Source organism: Pogonomyrmex barbatus, unplaced genomic scaffold (assembly GCF_055798465.1).
Source record: "Pogonomyrmex barbatus isolate J1 unplaced genomic scaffold, ASM5579846v1 scaffold1, whole genome shotgun sequence".
Taxonomy (NCBI): domain Eukaryota; kingdom Metazoa; phylum Arthropoda; class Insecta; order Hymenoptera; family Formicidae; genus Pogonomyrmex; species Pogonomyrmex barbatus.
Genome location: NW_028297098.1, coordinates 17,556,479 through 17,582,790, shown reverse-complemented (window position 1 = coordinate 17,582,790; position 26,312 = coordinate 17,556,479). Strand labels below are relative to the sequence as shown.

Here is a 26,312-nt window from a genome sequence, read left to right as displayed (position 1 = left end):
ATACGAATTCTCCTTATCATCTTTATTTCTCTGTCGAGATATCTCTCTCATTAACCCTACGTTAATGTAACTCTCTGTCTTTCTCTCATGCGAGTGCGTCTAATCCGGCGGCCACTGCGCAGTAATTAAAATTCATGCCACAGATTCGTGATAGGAAAAATCGTACGTCGACCCGTGATTTGCAGAGAAGTCCTTGATACGTTGTCATTTACAAACGTATCATCAGTGTGGATAGAATTCTTGGAAAATTATTTCGAACGATATTACTCGTAATTCATGCAGAATTACGAGGAAATTAGTCTTTATTTAAGTCAAATATCTTTATATACAAAATAACAAATTAACGAATTGATTTAAAGAAATAATTGAAATTATTTAATTGCTTCAATCATTTTTCTGAAAAATTTGTAGCATGTAAAAGAATTTTTTAATTACCGATTACGAATTTTACAAACTTGATAAACGTTACGATAATTAATAAATGTATGTGAAATGTATTGTATTATATTTAATATAAACGATTTAATAATGGTAAAAGGAATACTGATTGATTTAGCTGAAGAAATGAAAGCATATGAACAAAAGTGACGGAAGGCCACTGGAGTAATTCGCTGCATCGCGGCACAAATAAATGTTTCAGCGAACATAATTACTACACGTAAAAACTGGAAGAAGAAATAACAAAAATGTAAAAATAAGTCAGTAAAAAGCATACAATGGAAAAATATATAGATTTATCATACTGATAAATTTAATTAACTTGTTAAAATTAGAATTTTATTTAAATTCGTTAAAGAAGATTTTATTTGTTTGTTTATTTATTTTTAAAAACTTTTGTCGATATATAAATCGATGTATATATTGTTTTATAAGATAAATAGCTTAAGTTAATATTTATTGGCATATTTGTATTTAATGTATAAAGTAAGTAAGTTATTCTCTGAAAAAGGCCTCCAGGCCTGAAGGAACCATATATCCTAGGAATAAAGAAATGGAGTTTAAGTTTGTTAAATTGTAATTTGGACAAATGGAAGTGGAAAAAAAACTCAAGAATATGGGGGAAATCGTTCTTCATACGTATTCGTCTTATCCATTTTACACACAGATATGTAACATGCTATGTAGATAATATAGTAACACAAGATAAAAGAAGTCCATGCATAGGAATACATATACATGTCTCATGTGTACAATTCTATGTATACAGTTTTCTATGTTCTATATGTACAATTTTCGGGATGAATATGACAGATTCTCCCATCGCAAACATGTCTTAACTCTTTTAGCTCATGTTCCCATCTTTTTATTCTTAAAGTCTGTGGAATAAATAAAATACGTGGCAGTAATTCAATAGAATGAATTTTGATTCTGTTCATGCACGTGTATTCAGCTTAGTTTCTAATATCAAAAAACTTCAGATATTTTTTTATTCGAATAATTTAATATTTTCTCTGTCTCTCTCTCTCTCTCTCTCTCTCTCTCTCTCTCTCTCTCTTCCTTTGTCTCTGTTTATTGATTTTTTAATCTTCTAATCAGAAAAAGATATCAATTATATGCGGATTGAAAGTAATCGAAATATCAATATTTTATTTCAGCTATATTTTGATATCTTAACATTATTTGCAATTGAACCAAAATATAATTTATTATTATTATATCAGTTTGAATTATTAGATGAATTATTAGATTATATAAAATATCAATGTCGAACTTTCAGATTAAGTACTTGAAAAATATTTTTATAATTATTCATATTTAAAAAAAAAAACATCATATAATATTAGTTACATTAGATAATATATCAGATAGCATATTCGTACTTAATTACTTCTCGAAGTTCTCTAAAAGTGATTAGTTCTCAAATGCCGCTGGCAGAAAGGACATGTTAGAGTAACGTTATTACGTTATGGACGCGATGGAATGCCAGCGACCCTTATCTGAAAGTTTTAAATGAAAACGCCGAGAACGGGAAGAACCGCGTCGGAACGATCGCAAAGGTTGCCTGTTCGACCAACTCGCGCGCAAAGCCCGTTGAGCTAGGCTGCTCTCCTACGCACCTCGCTCCCTAGTATCTAACGCTGACCCACTTCACGAACCGACGCGGAGAACCGCGGGACCCGGGGAAAGGATGAGCCGAAACTATTCTTCGCTCTAGCGCGAGCAACCGCCTCATGTGCTTCATGTCGACGTTAACGATCGTAACGTCGCGCGAGTAGTAGATAGAAGAAATAGACATCCGGAAAAGTTTATCCTTGTCTCGTGCTCTCGAGAAAACGCCTCTTAGATTTGAGTAGTAGTCTTTATCTTAAGTAACATCTTTATACGTGGGCTTAATTTGGCTAGACATTTTGAATTTAATATTAAAGAGATTATATCAGATTAAAATTTCAAACTCGGAAAAAGTTAAACTTTAAATGGATCTTGTAGATGAGAGAAACTTTGAAGAGAGAGGATTCTTTTTATATATTTCATGCGAAGCTGTGCACATCGTGTTATAAAAGGGTCAACTTTACTGTGTTTGCAATTTATTTTAAAAGGAACAAACAACAACCGCTTCAGCAAATTCCCGAAGTGACGGATCAGCGATTAAAGGCGAGATTATTTGCTTTTGACGACTTTTGTTAACATTTCCTAATGAAAACTTTGGACGATGTCCTTCCACTTGTTACACTTTTACGAAGTCTTCCGAGAGCGACAATAGGATTATGTTTAATACCGATCAGCCAAGACCTTAAATTATCTTATATTTATTTATAAGATTTACCTTATATTTATTTATAAGATTTACCGATCGAAATGGAGATAAGAGGGTCCGGGGTCATCAAATGTTTTTAAATTGTATTCATTGCTTTTTAATATAATCGCTTTAATTGTTAATCGCGGTATTTCTGATTGTATCCAGAAAATGTTAATACTATCAATTAATGTGAACTTTGTTAATAAAAATATTTGAAATATTTAGATATTTAATATTTTTAATTAATAATATAAAAATGTTAGCTGTATTTAGAGTATGTTTTAACAATCTTATAATTAAAAAATATAGATATACAATATTTTATTTTACTAACTTTATTTTACAATATTTTGTTTACTACAAAAGATCGCACATGTATATATTATTACTTTATTTAGAATAATTTTAGATATTTAATTATATAATTTCATTTTATTAGATAAAGATTATTTGGTTCTTTTTTTAAAGTATCAATTTTATATTAATTTAAAAACGTAAAGAAAATTTTTGTTTGCTGAATTAAAGTAATCGATCTCGTCTCTTTGCATTAAATATTTTAATCTTATATGAGGAAAGCTTCCTTAAGATAGACGTATGCTAGTGCAATGTGTCGTGATTTCATCTTGCCCGATTTACAAAACACCAGTTACCATCACATACCTATTACTGTTCATGCGTGATAAAAGCGACAGAACACCTGACATTATTGGCACATGTGTCGGTGGCTCCTTCTTTGAGCTTGATAGTTACATTGTGTAACATGCCTTTTCCTTTCTTGCCGACGATACGGAGTAATATTTAGCATGATGTAATATAGGCAGAATATTTTATATGACACTCCCTTTGTGTAAGTTCAACCTTTTTTATTTCAGTTGTTTGTGACGTGCTTACCTGATATTCACGTTCCGCTTAAAGAAAATTCACGATGGAACACGTGTTCCTGATTTATATCAGTATTATAAAAAAAAAAAAGAATTTCTCTTCTGAGCGTGAACATTAATGTACTTATGTATTAATTTATGTACGATGATTAGATTGTGCAACAAAAAAACGTTTGTAGTCCTAGATTGATCTTTTGAAAGCGCGATAATAAAACAAAAAATATGATCATAGTAAACGTCATTGTGACGACGATGGTATTGCTTGCAAGAGAAAACTTCGCCGTTCGCCGGTATGATTTTTCATTGAACCAATGCGCGACCGGAAGCTCTCATTGGAGAGTCGCTGTTGCTACAAGCGACCGCGCGACCGCTATGAGGCATGCATTAGTATTCCCCCGAGGACTTGGACGGCGTAGAAGGCGTGTATATGAGTGTGCGTATACGCCTAGATACACACGTGCGGAGTACCTACGCCGTACACGTGGATAAAAGACTAGCGCAAATCGGATATATAACGTTACTTGAACCTTGATCCCTTAGTACTGATTTCATCGCATCCATAAAACTCATACGTGTGTAACTGGAATCCCAGTTCTCTTACGATCCACCGAAAATTGTTCTCTTTTTTCTCTTTCTTTTAGCTATCTAAAAAAAAAAACAAATAATTTTTTTGTGAAATCGTGATCCTCTAATTTTTGTACCAGCTTTATGTTCAATAGAAATCTATAAATGTGCAATAGAAATCTATAAATAAGGGAATTAAGCCACAGATTTGAATGACCAAATTTTTAATATTATTTTATTTCTAAATAATCACGAGACTATTTGACATGCGATAGTTAATATTGGTAATATTGAATCACAAATTATTTATAGTAAAAAAATAATTAATATTAAAAATAATCTTTATCAAGAATTAACTATTTTATAAATAATATTTAAATATATATATATATATATATATATATATATATATATATATATTTGATTAAAATTCCAGTTTTAAAGATATAAATTAGAATATCTATAATGTACATGCAAATGTGTTGTGCTAGCTTCAATACACATAATTAGTTTAAATGCAGCTATTTAGTCTTCTCATTTTATTCGAGGGACAATACGCAACTAAATTTTAAGCGGAATAGATACAATCGCAGTTCTTACGCTGTTAAATGTACAAATCGGTGAAACTGAGAATAAAAGGTAACGAAGCCACGCCGTTTGTACGGCTCCGAGAGAGGAAGACAGGATGATCTAGGCCACTGAAAAAGGAAAGTGGCCGGCTACCGCGTCTGCCAGTGGGTAGGACTCCTCCGGCATTCATTATGCAATAATTATTATGATCGCGCCGTCGTCGTCGTCGTCGTCATCGTCGTCGTCGTCATTATCGCGAGTCAATTGTAGGCCCGTCGCGTATCGCTACTATCGTAACTTGACCTATCCTTTTGATTATAAATAATTATGCGTGGAGCTCGCGATCGCGCGATCGTGCGATTAACGCCGCTGCTGCAACTCGCAAATCTCGGCAACAGTAATAACAGACCGGCTTCTTTCCTCCTCCACTTCCGTGCGACTCAATCTCGGTGTCTGCGCAAATCTACAATTATTTGCTGCGAATTGTTTATTAATACTTAGAAACTTTTTGCACGAATATGGATCGCCTGATCACCCATATAAATCTAATGCAACTTCAGATGCAATATATAATTTTTTACATTGCGTATTTGATTATTATTATAATTTTTTGAATACTCACAAATCTTATACTTGTTTAACGGATAAAAGTCATGAGCATCCTTATATATGGATTTTTATAATTAATAAAATTTATTTTTTGCAATCACATAAATGAGTATACAGTTTTCTTTATTAAAAATTACATTAATAATTAATTATTTCTCAGAGAATTTTATATCTCTAAACATTTTTTATAACAAAAAAAGCACATTGTAAACTTTGGATTTTGGCTTATATTTTCAAAAGTCAAAATGTAAAGAATATTTAATTTTGAAGTCAATACTTTATAAAACCTAAATAAATAAACTGCTATTTAAATCTTTCTCATTTTTTAGTTATTTTTATAATTTTTATATGCAGTATCTTTAGTTTTTTTATGTAATAACAAACGTAAACAATCGTAATAGATTATTTTTTTTTGACATTAATAAGAAACGATTGATACAGGCGCAATTTATTGAGTTTGAAATTATGCTGTTACAAAAAACCGTCATTATATCATTCCGCATCATTCTTGGAATATTTCATCGCGATTAATATCATTTAAATTTATGAATTGATGTGAACATAAGAAAGTTTGCTTTGACATATAACTTTATATATATATATATATATATAAATCTTTATTGAATATAATCATATGTATGAATTATATACAATTTATTCATATAAAGTATGAAGTAAAAATCTATAATAATCATCTAAAGTTTGTAAAATGAATCGATATTTCTTCTAAAAAGCAATATGGTTTTATTTTTCTCTTTTGGATATATTAAACTCATATGAATATATGAAGAAAGAAAAAAGATATGAACAATGCAACTCGATTGTCCTCGCTGTGCAAATCGTTGCTACAAGCTAATCGCATAAGACCGAGAAAATGGAACGACCACTATTTGCTGACGAGCAGCAGGGCTAAGGAAAAAAAGTGGCACGACCATTCTATAAGCTCGTGAACTGACAGAAACAAAGCGACGGGCCTCATGCCATCGCTATGACTTGACGTAAACGATGGAGGAAAATCTAGTGAGCTCCAAGGATGAGACTGTCTCGTCCTCGTGGAATCCAGGAAGGCATGAGTCTACATCGTTCGCGACACTCATTAGCGATTCTATTAAAATATATTTTACATTTGTTCACATACAGTCGATGATATTACTAAGAAAAATTACCTCAACTTTTGTGAAATTATTTTTTTCTTATTGTGTTCAGAAATTATAAATGCGCAAATTTATTTTCAACTTTTTGAAAGGCAGATGTCTTTTCAAATATTAATATTAATGTTTGTTTTTATTATATATTCAAATTTATATTATTTATTATTATATTTTAACTATAAAATGCAATTTCACTAAGATAATTTAATTATCATATCAATAAATTATTTTTATAACTAACGTGATTTTATATGTTTTTTTTTTAGACTGGCAGCAAAGAAAGATGATAACCTTGTCATTCGTTGATCGACAGTTCGATGAACCATGAAAGAATATTCGAATCGCTTTTGAATAGAAAATTGTCGACTCGACGAGATTAAGCTTTTTTGATTTATAATCAAATTGAGTTGCAAAAACAAGACATAAAATCTTCTTTTATTTTAATTTTCTATTAAACATTTCTTGTTTAAAATCTTTTTCTAAGCGGACAGTTGCGAATAAAAGAGAGGAAAATTCCAATTGTACGTATCACGTGTAAAAACTTGACGCTAATTTAATGTAACGATAATTTGAAATAATGTGATCGCGATTCGCTTATGGAGCCCAGAATTGATTTCACGAAAAGCGCTAGTTACACCGCGTGCAATCGCACTCCTGTATTATTTATTTTCATAAGCCAATACGGCACAGTGAATGCAACTTGCTCCTTGTCATTAGATAAAGTGCCATGCAGTGCAAATGGTAACATACGATTAACCGTACATAAAAAGTATGAAATTCTTCTCCTCGGTTTCCTGTTCTATTTATACATTTTTATTTAATGGCTTGTGGAAATACAGAAAGAAAATGTTACGCGTGCAGAATGTAAAATATTTGTCTTTGTACTTTTAAATCGTTGATTGAATAAAAAATGAGTCTTTAAATGTATCATTATCCGTCAAAAGAATTTGCTAATAAAATAGATAACATCCGCTTTTGCGCGACAAACTTTACATTTTTTTTTTTTTTTCGAAATGTAATCTTGTCATGCGAGGAGAAGAAAAGGTGAAAGGATGAGAATGAGAAATACTTCGAAATGTGCGGTACAGCACATAATTGAAACAGCGTCAGCGACAGCGAGTCGATTACGCGAGTCGTGACTTTGCGAAAGTAAGAACGCGGCAGGCCGTTGCGGTACAATTGCTTTAATTCTCTAATTAATTAAAGTGTTCGCGCGACGGTGGCCAAGCCGCATATATTCATGTACACGTCCGGCATCGCCTTGTACGAACGTTACCATTTGCATAGAATTGGCTGCTTTAAATTTTTATTTTACATCACAGAGATTTCAGTTTTTCTCCAGTACTTTGAAATTATCGATTTAATTTAATTGTGATAAATTCATAATACTTACGCGATAAGTCAATTGATTTTTCCGTATCGACGTTCTTTCTTCTTTTAATTAAAAATCATGCTCTTTCAACATATTTTATATTTCACGGTGTGCTGCGTTTTATATCATTCGAATTTTAATTTTCATAAAATTATGGATTCTACTTTCTCTATGTATACGATCACTGAGGATATAAATCATCTCAAATGATGAAATCATTCCCTCTTTTTACCGAATTTTTTTACATTATAATGTAGTCTATTTTAACAAGATTTCTAAAATTCAAATTACATCTATTTAAAAACAAACAATCAATGCGTGACCCATTGAACGAGAATAAGAGAATAACGAATTGTAATCCCTCTCTTTCTCCTTTCTCTTTCTTCCTCCCTTTCTCTTGCTCTCCCCTAGTGAAGCGTGTTACGCACGATCGGTATCGTCGCAAATTATGTATTTACGAGGCTTGTAACTAAACGACATTGAACCGCGACCCGTGTCTTAGGGGCCCCACTTTTATTGACCCCATCTCATTGATGATTTCGCAGTATGCTATAGTGAAAATACGTTGATTTTGCTTCTTCACATAGTTACCTGTAATTTATATCGCGGTCCATTCATATGCGTGCATGTGCACGTATCTAAGATACGCGATAATAATTACTTTTATAAATGCGACGTGTTAGTTCGAGATAAGGTAACCGGCGGTGAAAGTCTTTATAAAAGGTCAAAGGGTTGCATTTTCCGAACGATAAAAAGATCCGAATGAATCGACACACGAATGCACTTGTACGAATGTACTCACTTGTTGCTTTCAGTGTCTAAAAATTCATTACTTGTTTTCATCTGTGGTGAAAATGTTAGAATGTAAATATTTCAATCTTATATTTATTTTTATACGTTGGTAGAATATCAAATGTATATATATATGAAAAATTTGTTTAGCATCTCTGCTTGAAATAGCCAGTGCTGTAATTAATTTTTTGCATTGATAAAAATGATCTTTACCGTTTACACATAGGATATAGTTGCTATGGATATAGTTATGGTGTGAGCATTAATTATACAAAAACAATGTTCTCCAACTTTACGTGTTCAGCCAACATAATAAAGTCAAAGGTGTGTTTTCATTTTTTAATTAAAATATCACCGTTTTGGTGAAGCTTCCAACTGTAAAAGCAGCTGTATGAAATCAATTCTATTTAAAAGAGGAGTAAGGGGGACAAGATTTTTTTCCGCATGCTTAGAAACACTCTGTGTATTTGGATTATTCCGCAATCGAATAGTCGCTAATTGCAACGATATTACAAGATACCGTTGTAATCGTTGAGACGTTCGAATGACAAATGGACCTCGGTGAGTTACGAAACGTGTGAGAAAAGCGTGTGCAAAGTAACACGGAATACACACAGTGCGAGAGAAAGGCGCTCGAAGAATGCCATTAGCATTTGGATTGACCGTGTGCGTGCAGATGCAGCACCGTGCGAGTAGCGTCATACAGTAATTGAACCATGACCTGCGCGAGCGACTCTTCTCTTTGCGCTTTCGCTTCCTATACACGGAGCGCATCAGCTGATCGTGCGATTTAGTTTCCTCCCGATTTAATCGTATTAAAAAATTTTTTTCAATTTACATTCGTCGTTGTAAATCGAAATCTACCCAAGATACTCGAAGTATTGAAAATTTTGTAGCAACTACATTATTCTTACAAAATAAATGTAGTATATAAAAAAGAAATCATGTCAATTAATTGAATTCGTTAATAATAATGTCAATAATTAAATCGTTAAGAAAATAAATGATAAACGACGTAAGAGTTACGTTAACTAATAGCGAATAAAATGATTTTGCCTCTGCTGCGAGGCGATCCAATCTCTCTCTCTCGTGAAGAAATATACGTTCGTATATTTCTTTCCAAAACAAACTCGCGTTCGGTCGACGAAAGGAAAATGAAAATAGGTAATCACGAGCCCGTATTTTACGCATGGCGTGGTGGCCGATAAAGTTTCCACACACGAAGGCGACGAGTGCAGCGTACTGGTTGCACCGCCAGCGCGGCTCGGCGCGATCGCGTGTGTATACGCGAAAGTTCTGTCGAAACGGCGCCTTAGTCATCGTCCCTTTCCGGAGGATATAGGTATATATTCGATAATACTAATCCGCGCTCTCTCGCATAGCCGCGCGGCTTTTGCTTTCTTGCAGCGCAGTGACCTGATTCCTTGCGTGCAACAGTAAGAGCGTTTCCAGTGGCAGGAGAAGGAGGAGGAGGGAGATGGAAAGAGAGAGTGGCGCGACTGGAGAGGAAGCGAGAGGTAGAGAGATAGGTAGAGAGAGAAGGAGCGAGAGAGAAGAGGGAGAAGAACGAGAGAGAACGCTCGCGCGCCTCGCGACACGTAATACCCGTCACAGTAATAGCGGTACGATATTATAGCACCGCTAATGTCATTCATTTGAGATTTAATGAGAGGAGTCGAGAGACCGCGGCCGTCCGGCCAAGAGAGGAGGTCGACTGTTCACCGTCGACAGTCGGATCAGAGAAGCGCGCGGTATACTTTTGGATTTTTCGATCAAACCCGAGAAAACGCGTGTTCCTTGACTGCAGAACGAAGTATTGTCCGAAGTATTGTTCATGTAATGCGAACAATAATATTATCCTGATATACTCCAATTGAGAGTATTCCTGATTTAGTTTTAAGAAAACTGTATTCGTAATTGACTAATTAAGAGATATGATACGATTGACAAATCGAATGACATAATCTGAATCTGAATTGTTTGTATAAATTTTACAGGTTAATATGCATATATAAAGTAATAGTTTGGGCGGAAATAATGCAAAAATAAAAAAGTGAAGGCATAGATAAAAACTTTCCAGATTTCCAGATTTTCGAAAAAAATTTAACATGTTTTCGTGAAAATTTTGGATGTCAGTCAAATTAAGGACGAGTGCCATTATTCAAGTCCAATCATGATTAGTAATCTTCGTTGTCTTTATCTAGGTTATCTCGATTATGTTAGTTACGCCCGGCTCTTAGAATTTAGGTTGGCCATATGGTGTACGGAATCGTCACGCTTCTTTCTTGGCTGGTTATTAATATCGTGCTGTCTCGTCCGCACGAGTTGGTCCACCGATCGAACCGATCGCTTGATATGCAGCATATGTTTTTTAAAAACCCAGTTGGCTTATAAATATAAGGTATGAGGTATATCCTTACCTAACTATTATATCTTTGAGATGACTTTTTATTGACATAAACAGAAATTTATTTGTAACATATATAAGATATTTGATACAGAGATAAAACAGATTTATAAGTTTTGTATCAAAATAAAAGTGGAGATTAAAACAAAAATTTTCCGAATTTACGGAAAAACTCGGACATTTTTTCGTAGCTTTTTTCGTAGTTTCCGAAGTATAAGACAGGCTAGAAATAAATTATTAGTTAGTCTGACCTTAAATGAAAATATCTGAAATGCGCATCACAAATTATGAATTTGTTGCGTTTTCATTTCCTGTTTTAACGCATTCTCACGCGTGCAAATCAAAGTTTTATAGTGATGACATGTCGAACAATTGTACCCTCATCAATTCACAGAGAGCTATACAAGTCACGCTAGATTTATATGATGTTAACTATGTATCGTGTGGCATAATCCACTCATGAGAACACTCTCGTTAACCTTTTTATACTGTGAGCGATTTGCGTATCTTTGGAATGTTCCCGTACTGATTTTCCAGATTGCGTACCAGCTAGCTATAATGATAGCTAGCTGCTTAATTAACTTTAATTAAGGACACAGTATTCTCATATTCTCTTGACACACCTATTTGATGCAGATCCGCTTAAATTAAATATAGCGTAAAAGAATATCAATAAAACAAGTATTACAATATAAATAAAATAAATACACTATAGAATTCTTCTCTCTCTCTCTCTCTCTCTCTCTCTCTCTCTCTCTCTCTCTCTCTCTCTCTCTCTCTACAAGAATTTTAATAAAATATTAGATTCAAAAATATTGAAATTTAATGGAAAAGCGAATTATATAAATATTTATGCAAAAGTATGCATGGGCATACTTTTTGGTGCATCATAATTTATAGAAAATATAGCTGTTTTCCATAATTTTTTAAAACGTTTAAGTAAGTAAGTATTTACAGAATCCTGTATAAAAGTTTCCGAAGGAATTGTCGACAGTGATCTTGCAATTAAAAAAATTAGCTTCTTTATTACTTCGATCCTTATCTCGTCGCGGCGACTATACATGTCACAAGACCAGATTATGACGCATTGTGTGTAGCGGGCGTAAGATAGCAATGCGGAAGTGGCTTTCATTGACTTTTAGGCAGCGCTCGTACCACTTTACCGTTTCGAAGAGTAAATGACCATATAAAGACACCGGTGTGTGGCTTTTGCAGTGGCTGCGGCGGTCCACCAAGAGCGAATGGCTGATGCGTTTGGAAGCGTCTATGACGAAAATAAATTCTCCGACTTCTTCGCATAAACGCACATTGTGCGTGCAGACGCGTGCTGTCACGCGCGCACTTGCCATATGTACGTGTGTACGCGTGTCCGTTCGTTCAGACGAGAATCAGCTGCACGTTCGAATTTCGTACGCGCGATCGACTGATTCGGGCCTCATTTTTCTTCCCGTGGGAAGTGAATGTGTTATTATTCATGCGTATGCATAACTCACTATAAATATGCAATTATGACAACACAACGTGTCGTTCTCAACATCCGGATATTGTGCAGCACTAATTACGAAGGTATATCCGAGCACTTTTATTTTAAAAATTCCTTTGGAATTTTATTTTATTTTTAAATTGACAGAAAATGATCTTAAATGATTAAAATAAAATTCGTATAAGAATATAACCATCAAATATGAGAATTTGCGTAATCTACATAAATCGAAGTGCCTTATTTTTATTTAGTTATTTCTGATGAATTTTATTATTAATGTTTATTGTTTTCTTGAACATTTATCTTATTTTTTTCCAAATAGTATTTGATAAAAATAGATAAACTTATTTAAAAACCAATTTCCTTCAAAATATATTCTGTATTTGTTTCTTTTTATGTTTATTATATTTACAACTTAGAAGATATTACTAAATACAATGACAATAAAAACATAAAGATACAAAATTAAATTTTCAATGTATGTAAATACCATATGTACTGAGTGATTTATGAATTTTCGTAGAATATCACAAGTATAATCTAACAAGAAATAGAATGTAACACGAAAGCAAACGGGAAATTTTTATTGCTACTCAAATTTGGGTTTGACTCACAGCAGATGGAAAAGAAAGAGAGCGCGAGAGAGAGAGAGAGAGAGAGAGAGAGAGAGAGAGAGAGAGAGAGAGAGAGAGAGAGACGCTTTCAGGCTCGTCCCTGATGCGTTGTACGCGTCTAATATAGCGATGCAGGCGTGGAATATAGGTCGCACGCTAGAACGCTCTTTTATATACTTGCCAGTCCGACACTCAAAGATCGTGGTGAGGATACACGCGTACCCACGCGCCGATACGCATTAAGCGTCAAGACTTCGCCACGAGTGTCTTATCACAGTGTCCATCAAATTAGAATGATGTTATTGATGAATTATAGACAGAGAAAGATACTCATATAAAAAAAAAATTCTCTTCTAAAGAATAGAAGTCAACAAAAAAGATTCATATTTTGTTCCTGAATACATTGTATAATGTACATTGTATAATGAGTATAAAAACAAATTTATATGAATTTAATTACATGTCATATTTTGCAGATCTTGTAATTTTTAATTTATAGTAACATCAGTATAGTAACATCAGTTTTACAAAATTGATGTATTGTTCGAAATAAATTAAAATTAAAACTCCAATAATACATGAAAATATTTTAAATTCAACTATGATTAAAATCTATTTTCATATTCAAGGATTTACAAGATTATTAAATCTTTCAGAATTTCGAACACGTGTTTGAAGCTGCGACTGTCGTCCATTCCGAACGACACCGATCAGAATGTACAATTTATGTGACAATATGATGTATAGAAGATTGTCAGAATCGATTGACCGGCAATGATCAATTTGCACAGGGTACGAGACGATCTTTCTTGTCTCTCTCTCTCTCTGATTTTCATTCCCGCAGAGTTCCGCACGTACGACTACGAGCCGTTACGGCCGGCATAACAATGCATGATGTAATTCTGGGGTCGAATCCTCCTTACCTCCTCCGTGCAACGATGTTACAGGAAAGTGAAACTCTCGCAAACCAGGTCACACCCACATCGTGTTCGCGGTGCTGAGCCGCGCGATGCCGATCGACGGCAGACCCTTTTTAACGCCGAGTTAGATACTTTTCCATCCAATTTGTGGAATTATGTTGCGAAAGAAAAGTTTAAAAGAAATTTGCTATGTACAAGCATTAACTCTTAATTAAGAGAATCAATTAGAGTAAAAAAAACATACGACATTCCTAATTGTCGATGTTTATTATGATCATAATATCGTTTTTTCGCTATATTTATTTTTAGCAAAACTTTCCATTTTTATTCGACAACAAAATATTTAAACAAGACATTATTAAGAATTCTAATTTTACTAATATTTGATTTTATTTAAAATAGCGAATAGTGCATCTGATATTAATCCACGAGTATGTGTTTGAAAACAACAGACCGGAGGCGCCAGAAAGATCTATAAATCTAAGCATTTACTATGTCTCGAGATAGAATTACGATTGTACATATTTCGGCAAAACTGCAGACTATAAAATTTAATTTTCCGTAATCTAACTAATATTTAACTCCTTTCCATTTTTATGAAAATGTGATAATTCTAATATATATATATATATATATATATATATATATATATATATATATATATATATATATATAAAATAATATTTATATTTCTTTTTTTTATATACGAGTTGAGTTTATATATCAATTTTTCTTGAGTGATAATTTTTTAAATGCCGACTTTCTCTCTTTTTAAATTTCAATTTTTTAATTTTCTTATTTTCTTTTCCTCTAGTTTTATAATTTTTTAATATCTGAAAAGTGAACCATTCTGTATAAGCAAGATATCTTAATAGTTATAATAAATAATAAATGACGCTTGCTATCCGGAGATATTAATAACTGAAGTTAATGGATCGGACATGCTGTCACAAATGTCGGTAATTATGATGATACGAGGCGGCGCGACTAATTTGGAGGCCGTTTCCGCTGCACACGAACGATCATCTCGTAAATCTGGCTCGGAATGCAAGAGCGCCAGCTCAATGTCACCGGCATCGAAGTTTCGCTAAGTCCGGAGGATGCGCGAGCGGTTTTAGCGGATCAAGTGCGAATTCGTCTTTGCGATGCACACGACAGCATCGCGGAAACGTAACGTTCGCGAGCTCGAGCAGTTTCGTTCATTCGTTCGTCGTGTGCATGTAAAAAGAGAGAATCGGGCACGGGCGCGCGTGGGTGCGAGGCGGTCTTGGCAAAGTTGGCCCTAACCCATATAACGTCGTAACCAGAATAGAGACCAAGTGGTCGAGCGAATAGGAGGATAGGAACGCAGGTAACTCTATAAACATGGCCGGGAAAACGGAATATCGAGTTGCTGGCGACGAAGCTTTTATCGGACCACATTTTTTTTGAAAGCACGTTCGACATGTACATGAAAAAGCGTGTGCATGAAAAAAGTGATAAGCTTAGAAATATTTCATACATTTTTCCTTTTCTCATGATGACTTTGAGAAATGACTGGCTCTCGATGGCTCATAAACTTAATCTTAATTGCATTGATATGGTTTCATAAACTAATTTGTAAATATCTTAATAGTGTCCGGTCTTAAGAATGGTTTCAAAAAATATCGCGAGTTTCAAATGTCTATCTTAATTTAGCTGCGATTTTACTACTTACTACTGCTATTTTCTTCGTATCTTTATTTCCAATCATAACAAAATTTTGTGCGTTATTTCCTTCAAAATATGGGACATCTATGAGATACAAACTGAGACAATAGTAGTACTTAATATCTACAGAGAAAAGCGAATGAATAGTGTCAGCGTGAATTAGCGATTGTCCCTCTCATAATTCGAACTGGCGCTGTGCCATGATCGCCAAAGCTAGAACAAAGAGCTGATAATAGGAGTGTAGCTAAGAACATCCGGCACGACTAGAAGCTTCTGTATTAAGTTACTAATACGCGCTTTATTATGTAACTTTGTATACAGAGATAAATCAAAATAAATGATGATAAATGGATTTAGTCTAAGTTATATTAAAAATTTTCGATAGTTTCAGTATAATACATTGTTCAGTATAATACATTGATATTACCTATTAAATACTAGATATATATAAATATTATTTATAATAAAAAATAAATAAATATAAAATCAAATATGGTTTGCGTCAATAATTATTAGATAGTTTAACTTTGTTTAACTAAATTAGACAAATCAATAATAAACATGAAAACATGATTATAATTATCATTTTGGATATGAACGCTTTGGATATAAAAAAAACCATCTAGCCACGTCAATATAAAGAATTAAACTTGATATAAAGAATTAAACTTGAGTCGATAAACTGATAAAACGCTGATAAATGCTGGTGAGAGATATTATATCATGCATGTAAGAGAGTTAGTCCTATTATTCCTATATTAAATAAAAGAAGGATTGACAAAACTGTTCATATATAATATTATTTAAATATAAATAAATGCATGAACACATATAAAACGGATTTACATTTTAAATGAAATTTGATATGTTAAAAAATAAAAAATAAATATATGCAACGGATCTTTTTTTCTTTCTTTACTAATTCATCTTCTGTACATTTCAATATTTCTTATATCTATATTATACAATAAATTTCATCGAGTAATGTTGTAATTTATTGATTAGCAAGATTGAAATACTCACACAATCGGCTATCGTAGTGATACCAGACGTTGCTGCTCAGAAGTTTGTAGGAATGCTCGAAAAGTGGACGTTCCGTGCATGAACGCTGGCACAGCTTGCATCTAAAACTGGAATCGACGGTGACACGTGCACGCAGACACCTCGGCGTCAAAACTTGGCAACATTATGTTAGAAATTTAACGCGGCAATAAAGCAAGCGCTACGATGAACATATCCGCCGGACATTGGAAAAAATGATAGAGATGATACGTTAAATTCATTTGATATCTTCAAAGGAAATCTATGCTTATAAGAATATGATAGCATAAGGTGTCATATCTAAGTATTCAAATTTAAATTATAATTAAATTGTGGGTTCAAATGATAAGATAAGTGAAAACTGTAATACTATTGGACGGTGCTCTAGAATATGGATATGGATGGATCTTGAATCATTGTCATTGAGTTGATATAATAATTCGAAACGGAAATGATAGGTATGAGCAAATAGAAAATTTACTTAAATATAACACAACAAATTATTAAATCTGAAAAAAACTAAAACTTTCGTAAATATATAAAAAAATTAAAGATACAAAATAGCAAAAAATACATAAAAATGGATATACATATGAGCATATCATAAGCATACATAAATAGAGTAAAGTATTTAATGACAGCCGGGAATAAATCAGAAATTGTATTCTCAAATCTTATAATCAGCATATATTTTAGCAATATAATATTATTATGCAAAATATCTTCTCAATTTGGAATATTAGTAAATACTAATCGAAGCATCAATAAACTTTTGCACTTATTATAAACTCTGAATCTCTATTGATTTTTTAGATTCTAAGAATTTTTAGAAGAAAAACAGTTCATTAAATAAGGAAGTCATTGAATCTACTTAAAAGTGAATGCGTTTGTTATTCTATTTCTTTACGTTGAATATGGAAATTATCGGTACCAGACCAATGCAATGGCGTCAATACGTTGAAAAGAAAGGGGATTGTATTGAAAAATAATGTGACTCATAACGGCAACTTCCTTCAGTTTTTTCTGTAATTATTAAATGATAATTTAAATTTAAACATTTAAATTTTCATATTTTGCAATTCTGCAGTTGTTATATTATCAAAAGTTTTTCTTTAATATAATAGAAGCTTATAAAATTAAAGTTGCAGATTATTTTAATGATTGTAAAAAAAAATTGCTACACAAGATATTGAAAGACTTATCTGTCTTATTAATCAAGCACGTATCTTCGGATGAAATATGTATGTTCGCGATATAAAAAAGTAACTTACGACTGGTTTAGCACAAGTCTAGAGAGGGGATTAGATTGCTTTGAATTGCCTTAGATACAGATTTACATTTAGTATTTTTATGCCAAACAACGATAAAGTTAATTCCACTAGATGCGTGTCTAATACAATCCATAAAGAATGCTATTACTGACTTATTACAGTCGTGTTATGCGATTGGTCGGCTATTCATCTGTTAGAACGTCATTATTTAAAAATGTGTTTTTGTTAATTAAATGAAATTAATAATAATTAATATCGATATTACAATTCTAGATAACATTATAATTATGACATTTTCTCTTAATAAAATTGAAGATATCGAATTAACAAGATGCTTTCTTTTGATAAGATTTAATAAAATATTTCTGAAAATTTATTATTTTGAAAGTATTTAGAATCGATTTCAATTGAAATTATTTTATTTTCTTAAAGAACACAGAAAGCTGATAAATAACTAAATAATTCTGATTTAAATCCATTCCAAATAGTTTCAGTAGTTAGTATTAGTAAATTCTTAGTAAGTTCTTTGAATTAGAACAAACAATAGTAATTAGGTTTCAAAAATGCCTAAACATTATTTTGATTCTTTATCTAAATTTTACTCTGATATTTTACTAATGCGTTATTTATTATAAAGATAATATAATAACTTGAAGATGGACTTTCGATGGATATTAGAAATTAGTAAAAGTATTAAATAAGCAACCTTAATAAAAATAGTAATAATAATAATAGAATAGAATAGTAATAATAATAGAAGAAAATTTATTTTGTTTGTAAAATGTATATCTTGCATGCTACATTATAAGAAAAAAAGTTATAATTGATAAAACTTTTAAAATGTGATTTTAATAAAATTTTATGTTGCTTTTCGAATAATACGTTTCATGTGAAAAGTATTTCTCTTTACATTATCTGTTGTTATTTTAAACACTTAAATTGTTCAAAGTTTAGAGATCATGCGATGCATCATTCTGGCCACGTATACATCCTCTTGCATCAATGTCAATTCCAATTCTTCGGAAGTATTCCGTCTCGGTATTTCATTTTTATTTCTTGTACATTTACTTGCGTGCATTTCTGCACTGGACAATATGTGTATCATGTGTATATACAGACGATGCATTGTGTCACGTAGGAATACGATAAATCGTTCACGAGGATCATCGAACCGAAACCGAGCCGTGAATTCACGAGTAAGAAATAACAAAATTTGCGAAATTTATTCCCTAAGAATGACTTTCGATAGTAAAAATGAAGAGAAGATTATTGTATTACTTTGCATACATGTATGTACGTTTAATGTCAGCTATTATTAACTTTTTACTAATTTACACGAATTTTTTTTATATTTATTAATTTCTCATTATTATTTTTATCTCTGTATAATATACACTTAATGGTGTCAATAAATCTTTGTCGACAATTATAATCGGTATATAAAGTTGTTTCAAATGCTTTATCCCAACACATTTAGGCGTTGTTCATTCAAATCTTTAAGATCAATTTTCTCAAGTGATACTAGTAAAATATTAGATACTGTGATGTTACTAGTTTTGCGCCACGACATGAAAAAACTCGTTTCGCCAATTACGCCACGCGGACGATGCGCTTCCTCATGCTCCGCGTGCGCATCGTGTGCGTTGCGTGCGTGCGATTCGAGATGCGGGCACGTGCGCTCGCGCGTACACGCGTGTAACGTCGTATCCTGTTTCGCGGGGCTCGCTACACACACGCGTCACGCTCGTCACAATGGTGCTAATCTATTTAATCTGACTAACAACAAACTTATCTCGTGACTCACTCGCCGCGATGGATTCGCGCGCCATTACTCCGATCACTTTCCATACCTATATATTCTACGGTAGACGCGAATACCGATCGGTTTTTTTGGCAGATCAATGACTTCATTTCGCACTGATAGAAGAATTTATTTAGGAGGTTCTTACGTCACTATATCTATTGTAAATTTCAGATCAAAATATTATAACAAGTTCGAGTTCAGTTTTTATCACAATCTTGTGATGTTTTTTAACTTTATTTTAAATTTGGATGAAAAATTAATCCTATATAATAATAACTTCCTATATTTTTCTCATATTTAATATTAATTTGCATGATGGTGTTTTTTCCAGCACACTGTAGTTATGATAAATGTTTATCTCATTATTGACTTTTAAAAAGAATAAAAATTTAATAAAAGTATATTTAGATAATTAAAGTAATGAATTAGTCTATAATTATTTTGATAAGAAAAGTAGTTATTTTGCATTTTATAGCAATATTCATGGATGAAATATAGCGCTCAATGATTTGTAATAGAGAAAGACTAAAAGTTGATATTTTTATAGTTATGTATGTCGTATGATAAATAAATATACATGTAACATATTTTTCACATATAACGCAGAGTATGATATGCAATAACGGAAAAGTTTTGCATATAAGTTTTCTAAATTCTGAGATCATATTCAGGATGTTATCAGTCGTGGAAAAGCAGTTTTATGCTTCGAAGGCTTAAGTGTGTCATAAGGAATTAAAATCAAGCGAGAGGAAGGCACAAAGGAAATGTGGAGGAGGTGAACTGACGCGTAAAGATAAGGAAAGAAACAGAGGCGTGTTGCATATAGGTTTCATATCAAAATATATTTGTGCATAGACAAGAAGACAACCGTGACAGGTAATCTCGTACCCTAACATCATACGTCAGTCATACACCAAGGCACGCGTGCGTAACGTCTCTCTCGCATTCACACTAATTGCACGTGGTCGCGCGCCTCCGCGTAATTAAATCGTTCGCGCATCGCGAGTAACGCGCGCATGCAAGTATGATACGTGCGACCGTGACGAACAACACGGCGCTGCTATTGCTGCTGGTTGTTGTCGCTGGCATCGAATTTGCATACGAGCTGGCATCGCGAAGATGAAGCCGCACTTCAACTGCATGCTTATATAGAGCATTCATGCATGACTTTCTGGCTCTTCCGTTTCTCGCCTGATTATCGGATCCCTTCGGTCTCACTCTCGCCGTAAATAAAATATACTTATAACAACTCCTCTCTCCCGACACACTTATGCACGCAATATTGTACATATACGTATACGCAGGTATATGAGCTCACGCATACAATCCGCTTATTTTTCAATCTTTTTATTTGATTCTCTCTCTTTCTCTCTCTCTCTCTCTCTCTCTCTCTCTCTCTCTCTCTCACTCACTCATTCTCTCACCCTCACTATCCCATTTTCCACTCATTCATTTAATACTTATTCATTCATTCATCTAATCATTCATTCGCTCACTTTCTTCCTGCTTCTCTTCTAACAAAATATATTAGCTTTTTATGTACATACATCTCGAATATAATAATAAAATTAATTAGAACTATAATACAAGGGCGTAGATAAAGTGCTCGGATTGTGTTACTCGGCCGTGCTTCGTCGAACATAATGAACACGGAAGAAAGTACGTATCGAGAGAAGATGGATTCGACTTCTCCTGATGATGTACGATCGTTGATATGAATCACGTTGATATGGATCACCGTGTTTCGATATGACTCTTTTTTTAGGTACTTGGTAATTGGAGAGTGATAACCTAAATTCATTAATTTAACATTAGCTAAAAACCGAATCTAAATACAGCGCCATGTGTACGTGTCTTTCGTGTTGATGTGTTAAGTGTTGTGTCCATGTATTGTTTACATGTAGTACGAAATGTAATATATAACTAAAGTGAGGATTTTCTCTCACGTGAATTATCGAGACATGATTTATTCGAAATGTCGGAGCTTGCCTCTGTGTTGCGATTTTTCATATTTACCGATGGGGTCCCGAAGTTGGTCGATCATCTATCCTACTTATTTAATCGGTAAGTTAAGAAAGAAACAATGGAAGTAAACAATACTAAGAAATAATGCGATCGATGAAAAAAGATGAATAAAAAAAAAGAAAAAGATGAATAAAAAACAAGAAAATCAGACTATTTTTCTTGCGTACTTCATCGATTTTAAGCGACGATTTTTTATATTATGTTAGAAAATCGCAACACGCATGGCACGCTCTTGCAGATCACGCGATTCTTCATAATTTATTGTTTTTATTTATCAGGTTTTGTCCACCCTATCGCTTTCTCAGTGTCCGTACAGCATTCTCTTGAGCGAAGGGTTATTTATACCACGGGCAGAGGCACTTCTTTTCCAACGAAATGCGAAGTTTCTACGTAAACCACGCCGATCGTATTCTTCAATCGTGGCAAGCTTGCGTAGAGTAGCTTGCTCTTCTCGATCGACCTCCTACATGACTCGTTGACTCCTCTCTTTTCCCTCCCACGCTCGCGTCTTCGCGGCTTTCGACGCAACGACGACGCGCGCACGCATGCATGCACGTGCGTCCGCGTCGCGCGTTACGAGTCGAGTGAGATATAAACGTGGACGACGTAGAAGACGAAAGGAGGAGCAAAAAGAAAGACAAAGAAAGAGAACAAGCAAGCGGGAGGGAAACAGAGAAGACGAAAGATGACTTCTCTTCGGAGATACACGATATTGCGGGCAGGCGCGGGAGGAAGCGGAAGACGCGCGATTGACTTCGCCTCACAATCGGAATGGCCTGATAGCCCAGGGACGCGAATCAACGACGACGTCGTCAGACAATGATATCGTCTCGAATTGTGTAGCGATGTCCGTGCGCTGTTGCTGTTGTTGCTACATAGGTCCGACTGCGTGCTGCTGGAACTGGTCGAGGTGCCTGGTGATCTCGCGATGTAGTTGCTCGGGCACGACACCGACGCTGCTGAAGAGTGATCTGAGCACGTTGAGTTCTTCGGTGAGCAGTTCGATTCGCTTTTTCAACAGATCGTTGTCTTTCACCAGCAGTTTGACCTTCTCTTCAGTCTCGCGCGATCGTACCTTCGCCTTCTCGCGGCTCTTCCTTACGGCGATATTGTTTCTCTCCCGTCGTCGCCTATACTCGTCGCTTGCCTTGTCAATGGCCTTGGTTTGCTTCCTGGCGACGTTCGCGCTAGTGTGATGCTGATGAGCCATTACTGGCCCCTTCATAGGACCACCTCGCGATGGCGGCTGATGGACCGGCGCGCCTGGATGACCGGTCGGTATCGTGGACGGCGTCAAGGTAGTGAAGGTCTGTCCACCATTGGCGAACGGGTTATTCGTCACCGGACTGTAACCGGTAGGCGGGTACTGAGGGCAGTGACGTCTATAATCTGCCGGATCCAACGGCTCCTCTTTGATGCTAGGGGACTCCGAACTTGTACTGTTGCTGTCACTGCAACTATTGCTGTTCTGATGATAGGTCGCACCGCTGTGCACTGGCTGCGGCATATAGGCGAGTGTTGTACGCGGATACCCGCTCGGCCTAACATGCTTTATGGCATTGTTATTGGTACCGAGCATATCCAATAAACCGTCACCAAAATTGTTATCGTCGATCAAATTCTGGAGATCCAATGAAATCTCCGGGTTGTTGAGATCGGTAAGCTCACCGGCGGCGGCACAGTGCTCGGCGTATTGCTGATGCAAGCTCGCCTTGCTGCCGGAGACCTTTACCACCGCGTTATTCTGTTGCTGATGGTTGTGATTATGGTTGATCTGCAGCGCGGAATTATTGTTATTCGTCGCAGCGTTATTGTTGTTGTGATTGTTGCCGTTGTTGCTTAGCACCTGGGACTTTTTTAAATCGACCGTACCCTGGGCCTGGGCCTGATGGGCCGCCGAATCGTACATGACTGGTGATTCCATCGCTCACAGGCACATCACAGACAAGAATTCTTTCGCGACTTCACCACGTCCGTCCGTCTCTGTCCGTAAGAACGTCAATCGGTCCGTGCGCGTTGCGTCGATCTCGCCGTTTTTACTATCGAGTCCGCTCGTAAGCTATCTCCCTCTCCTGCGGCCGTCGTAGCGCGTACTACGTCGTCCAAGACGAGCCGGCAGGAGATGAAGAGAATATTTTTCGGTATAAATCGCCGTCACACCGTCACCGACGTGGACAACAACGGTCTTCGTTTCTTCGAAAGCGCACGTCGCGATTTTTGACACTGTTCCAAGTACTTACTTAATGGTTCTCGGCTTATATTCCGAAATCTCGAGAACGACGATCACACGTCGTCCGCCTCTATCGATATATCTCGATATTTTAACTCTCGTCGTTTGCTTTGAGTCAATGCGCGTTTGCTCCGTATTCTTGACGCGGTTTACTGATGCCCACGCGCACAGTCGTATGTTCCTGTGCGCTCTCGGTCTCTCGCACTTGACTATACACACAGAAGGACCGCTATATAGAGATCGACCGCAAGGGAACTGAATACGACATCGAGATACAATCCACTCGAGAGTTGGCGCGCGACTGAGCGCCTGGACGGCATGTCGCAAGCTTTCAATGTGGCGCACGCCGCGAGTCGATCTGCGACTCATTGCGCTTGCGCCTGCGATGTTGCGCTTCCCTCCGCTCGTTCCGCTCCGTGCGCTCGCCTCCTCTCGCGAGCGGTCCTCTCTCAGAGGGACCGACCGCAAAGCGTCCACCGCGCTCCTCCTCCCGTCGCCAGCGCTCGCTCACGAGTTAACTCCCACTTCTCCCCTCTAGCTCCTTGTCCATCAGGCCCCGTTTTTTTTTTCTCTCTTACTCTCCCTCTCTCTTTCTTTCTCTTTTTCTCTCTCGCTCTTGCTTTTCCCGTTTGTTATCCGCGCATGCCTCTCTTATTCTCTCGCTCTTTTTCGATTTTTTTTTTCCTTTTCTCGCATTTCCCTTTCTGCTTCCGACGCATTTCGGCCGTCTTTTCCTCCGTTCCCCTTCGCTTCTCCGTTGCTTCCCTCAAGCGTCGTGTCTCTTTTCTCTCTTTTTCTCTTTCTCTCTTTCATTTTCTTGCCATCTCTTACACCCTGGCACTTACACCGCGGTCCCGTCACGGCTTCGCGCGGCGGAAAAAGTTTTCCGACGCTTGATTCTCCCATTCGCGCGATACCGCACGCGTACGAAAGGTGGCCTTCCTTTTATTCGCGAGTGCACGGATTTCCCGATTAAACAATTAAACGATTTATAGCTGGATTATCCAATTTATCATTATATGAATTACCCGAATCGATAATAATTGAATTTAAATTTAACACACTAATCTCGAGTACGAGATTATCGTGCATATCTAGTTGCCATTCATTTCTATTTAAATGCATTACACATTGATATTTCATAAATTTTCATATTTAATGCGATGTGCATCACGCATCGTAATATAACAACTTTATATATACTATCATCTACTATCACATGGCGCCTATCATGATGTTCGTTTTTGAGTACGACTGAAAGCACCCTATTGCAGTTGACAGGAAAACCTTATCGTTTGCGCGATATTGCGCAATCAGCAGTAATCAATTTAGAATCTTTTGCAGTTGCAACTATATATATTTCCTTGTCAATATTTTTAGAGATTTTACGAGATAATCGTGATTGTGAAGTATTAAATTTTAAGTGATCAAGGCTTAAAATATATTTGACATAAATATATTGAACATGATACACAAATACTTGAAAGTTGGATAAGATTATTCGATATTAAAATTTTGAGATTTTTATAACTAGGGAGTAAATGCTTTATTAAAAATTAGATTGGTAAATGATTATTTTAACAATATTTGTTCATCTTCCGGGATTTACAGTTGTTTTTTTTTATTATTTTAAAACAGCATGTCTTCTATTTCCTTATTTATACTCTACTGATCGCAGCTTATCATTTAGCCATAATTTTTAAAAATATTTAATCTCAATTTCCCGGAAATTCTTTGGAATATTCCTGGAATATTCTTGTAATTTTTCTAGATTTTTTAAACGATTAGCCTCTTCCGGTGTTATTGCTAGATTATCAATTAAATCAATACTTATGAGATTCCCGGAGGGTAATTTTTATAGGGTCTACGCTCCTAGATGTGTCGCGATCAAGTTTGACAAACAGTTTTGCATCCTCGCGAATAGACGAATCATTGTTGCGTCATGTTTTGATTGTTTATCAAAGCGGATTTTATCTCAACATCATGCGCACAACGTAGTTATGCGTACGTTGATCTACGAGCCAACGCACGCTGACGTATATTAATCGCGTCCGGATTGAACAGCATTTCTACATATCAGCGACTCGCTTGCGTCGACACTCTTGTCATTATCAAAGCACAAAAAATACTAGAAGTGACTTTTGCGCGCGAT

General features: G+C 35.2%; 1 protein-coding gene and 1 long non-coding RNA gene across 2 annotated transcripts in view; both read right to left on the bottom strand.

Annotated features, from left to right (window-relative positions):
- The window catches only part of LOC148938187 (uncharacterized), a 34,857-nt gene extending 17,119 nt beyond the window's left edge, over positions 1 to 17,738 (bottom strand). Inside the window, exon 1 of the long non-coding RNA XR_016138488.1 lies at positions 16,813 to 17,738. This is a non-coding gene — a long non-coding RNA (uncharacterized LOC148938187). The remainder of the gene's footprint in view (positions 1 to 16,812) is intronic.
- A 2,990-nt stretch (positions 17,739 to 20,728) lies between these two features.
- LOC105425299 (slow border cells) lies at positions 20,729 to 24,499 on the bottom strand. The gene has a single exon (XM_011636010.3). The coding sequence runs from the start codon at positions 23,852 to 23,854 to the stop codon at positions 22,802 to 22,804; it is 1,053 nt and encodes a 350-aa protein (XP_011634312.1). The 5' UTR covers positions 23,855 to 24,499; the 3' UTR covers positions 20,729 to 22,801.
- Between the last annotated feature and the right edge of the window lie 1,813 nt (positions 24,500 to 26,312).

What these genes read in the sequence shown, in the direction of transcription:
- LOC105425299 (XM_011636010.3), bottom strand. Translation starts at nt 23,854, where the DNA reads ATGGAATCACCAGTCATGTACGATTCGGCGGCCCATCAGGCCCAGGCC.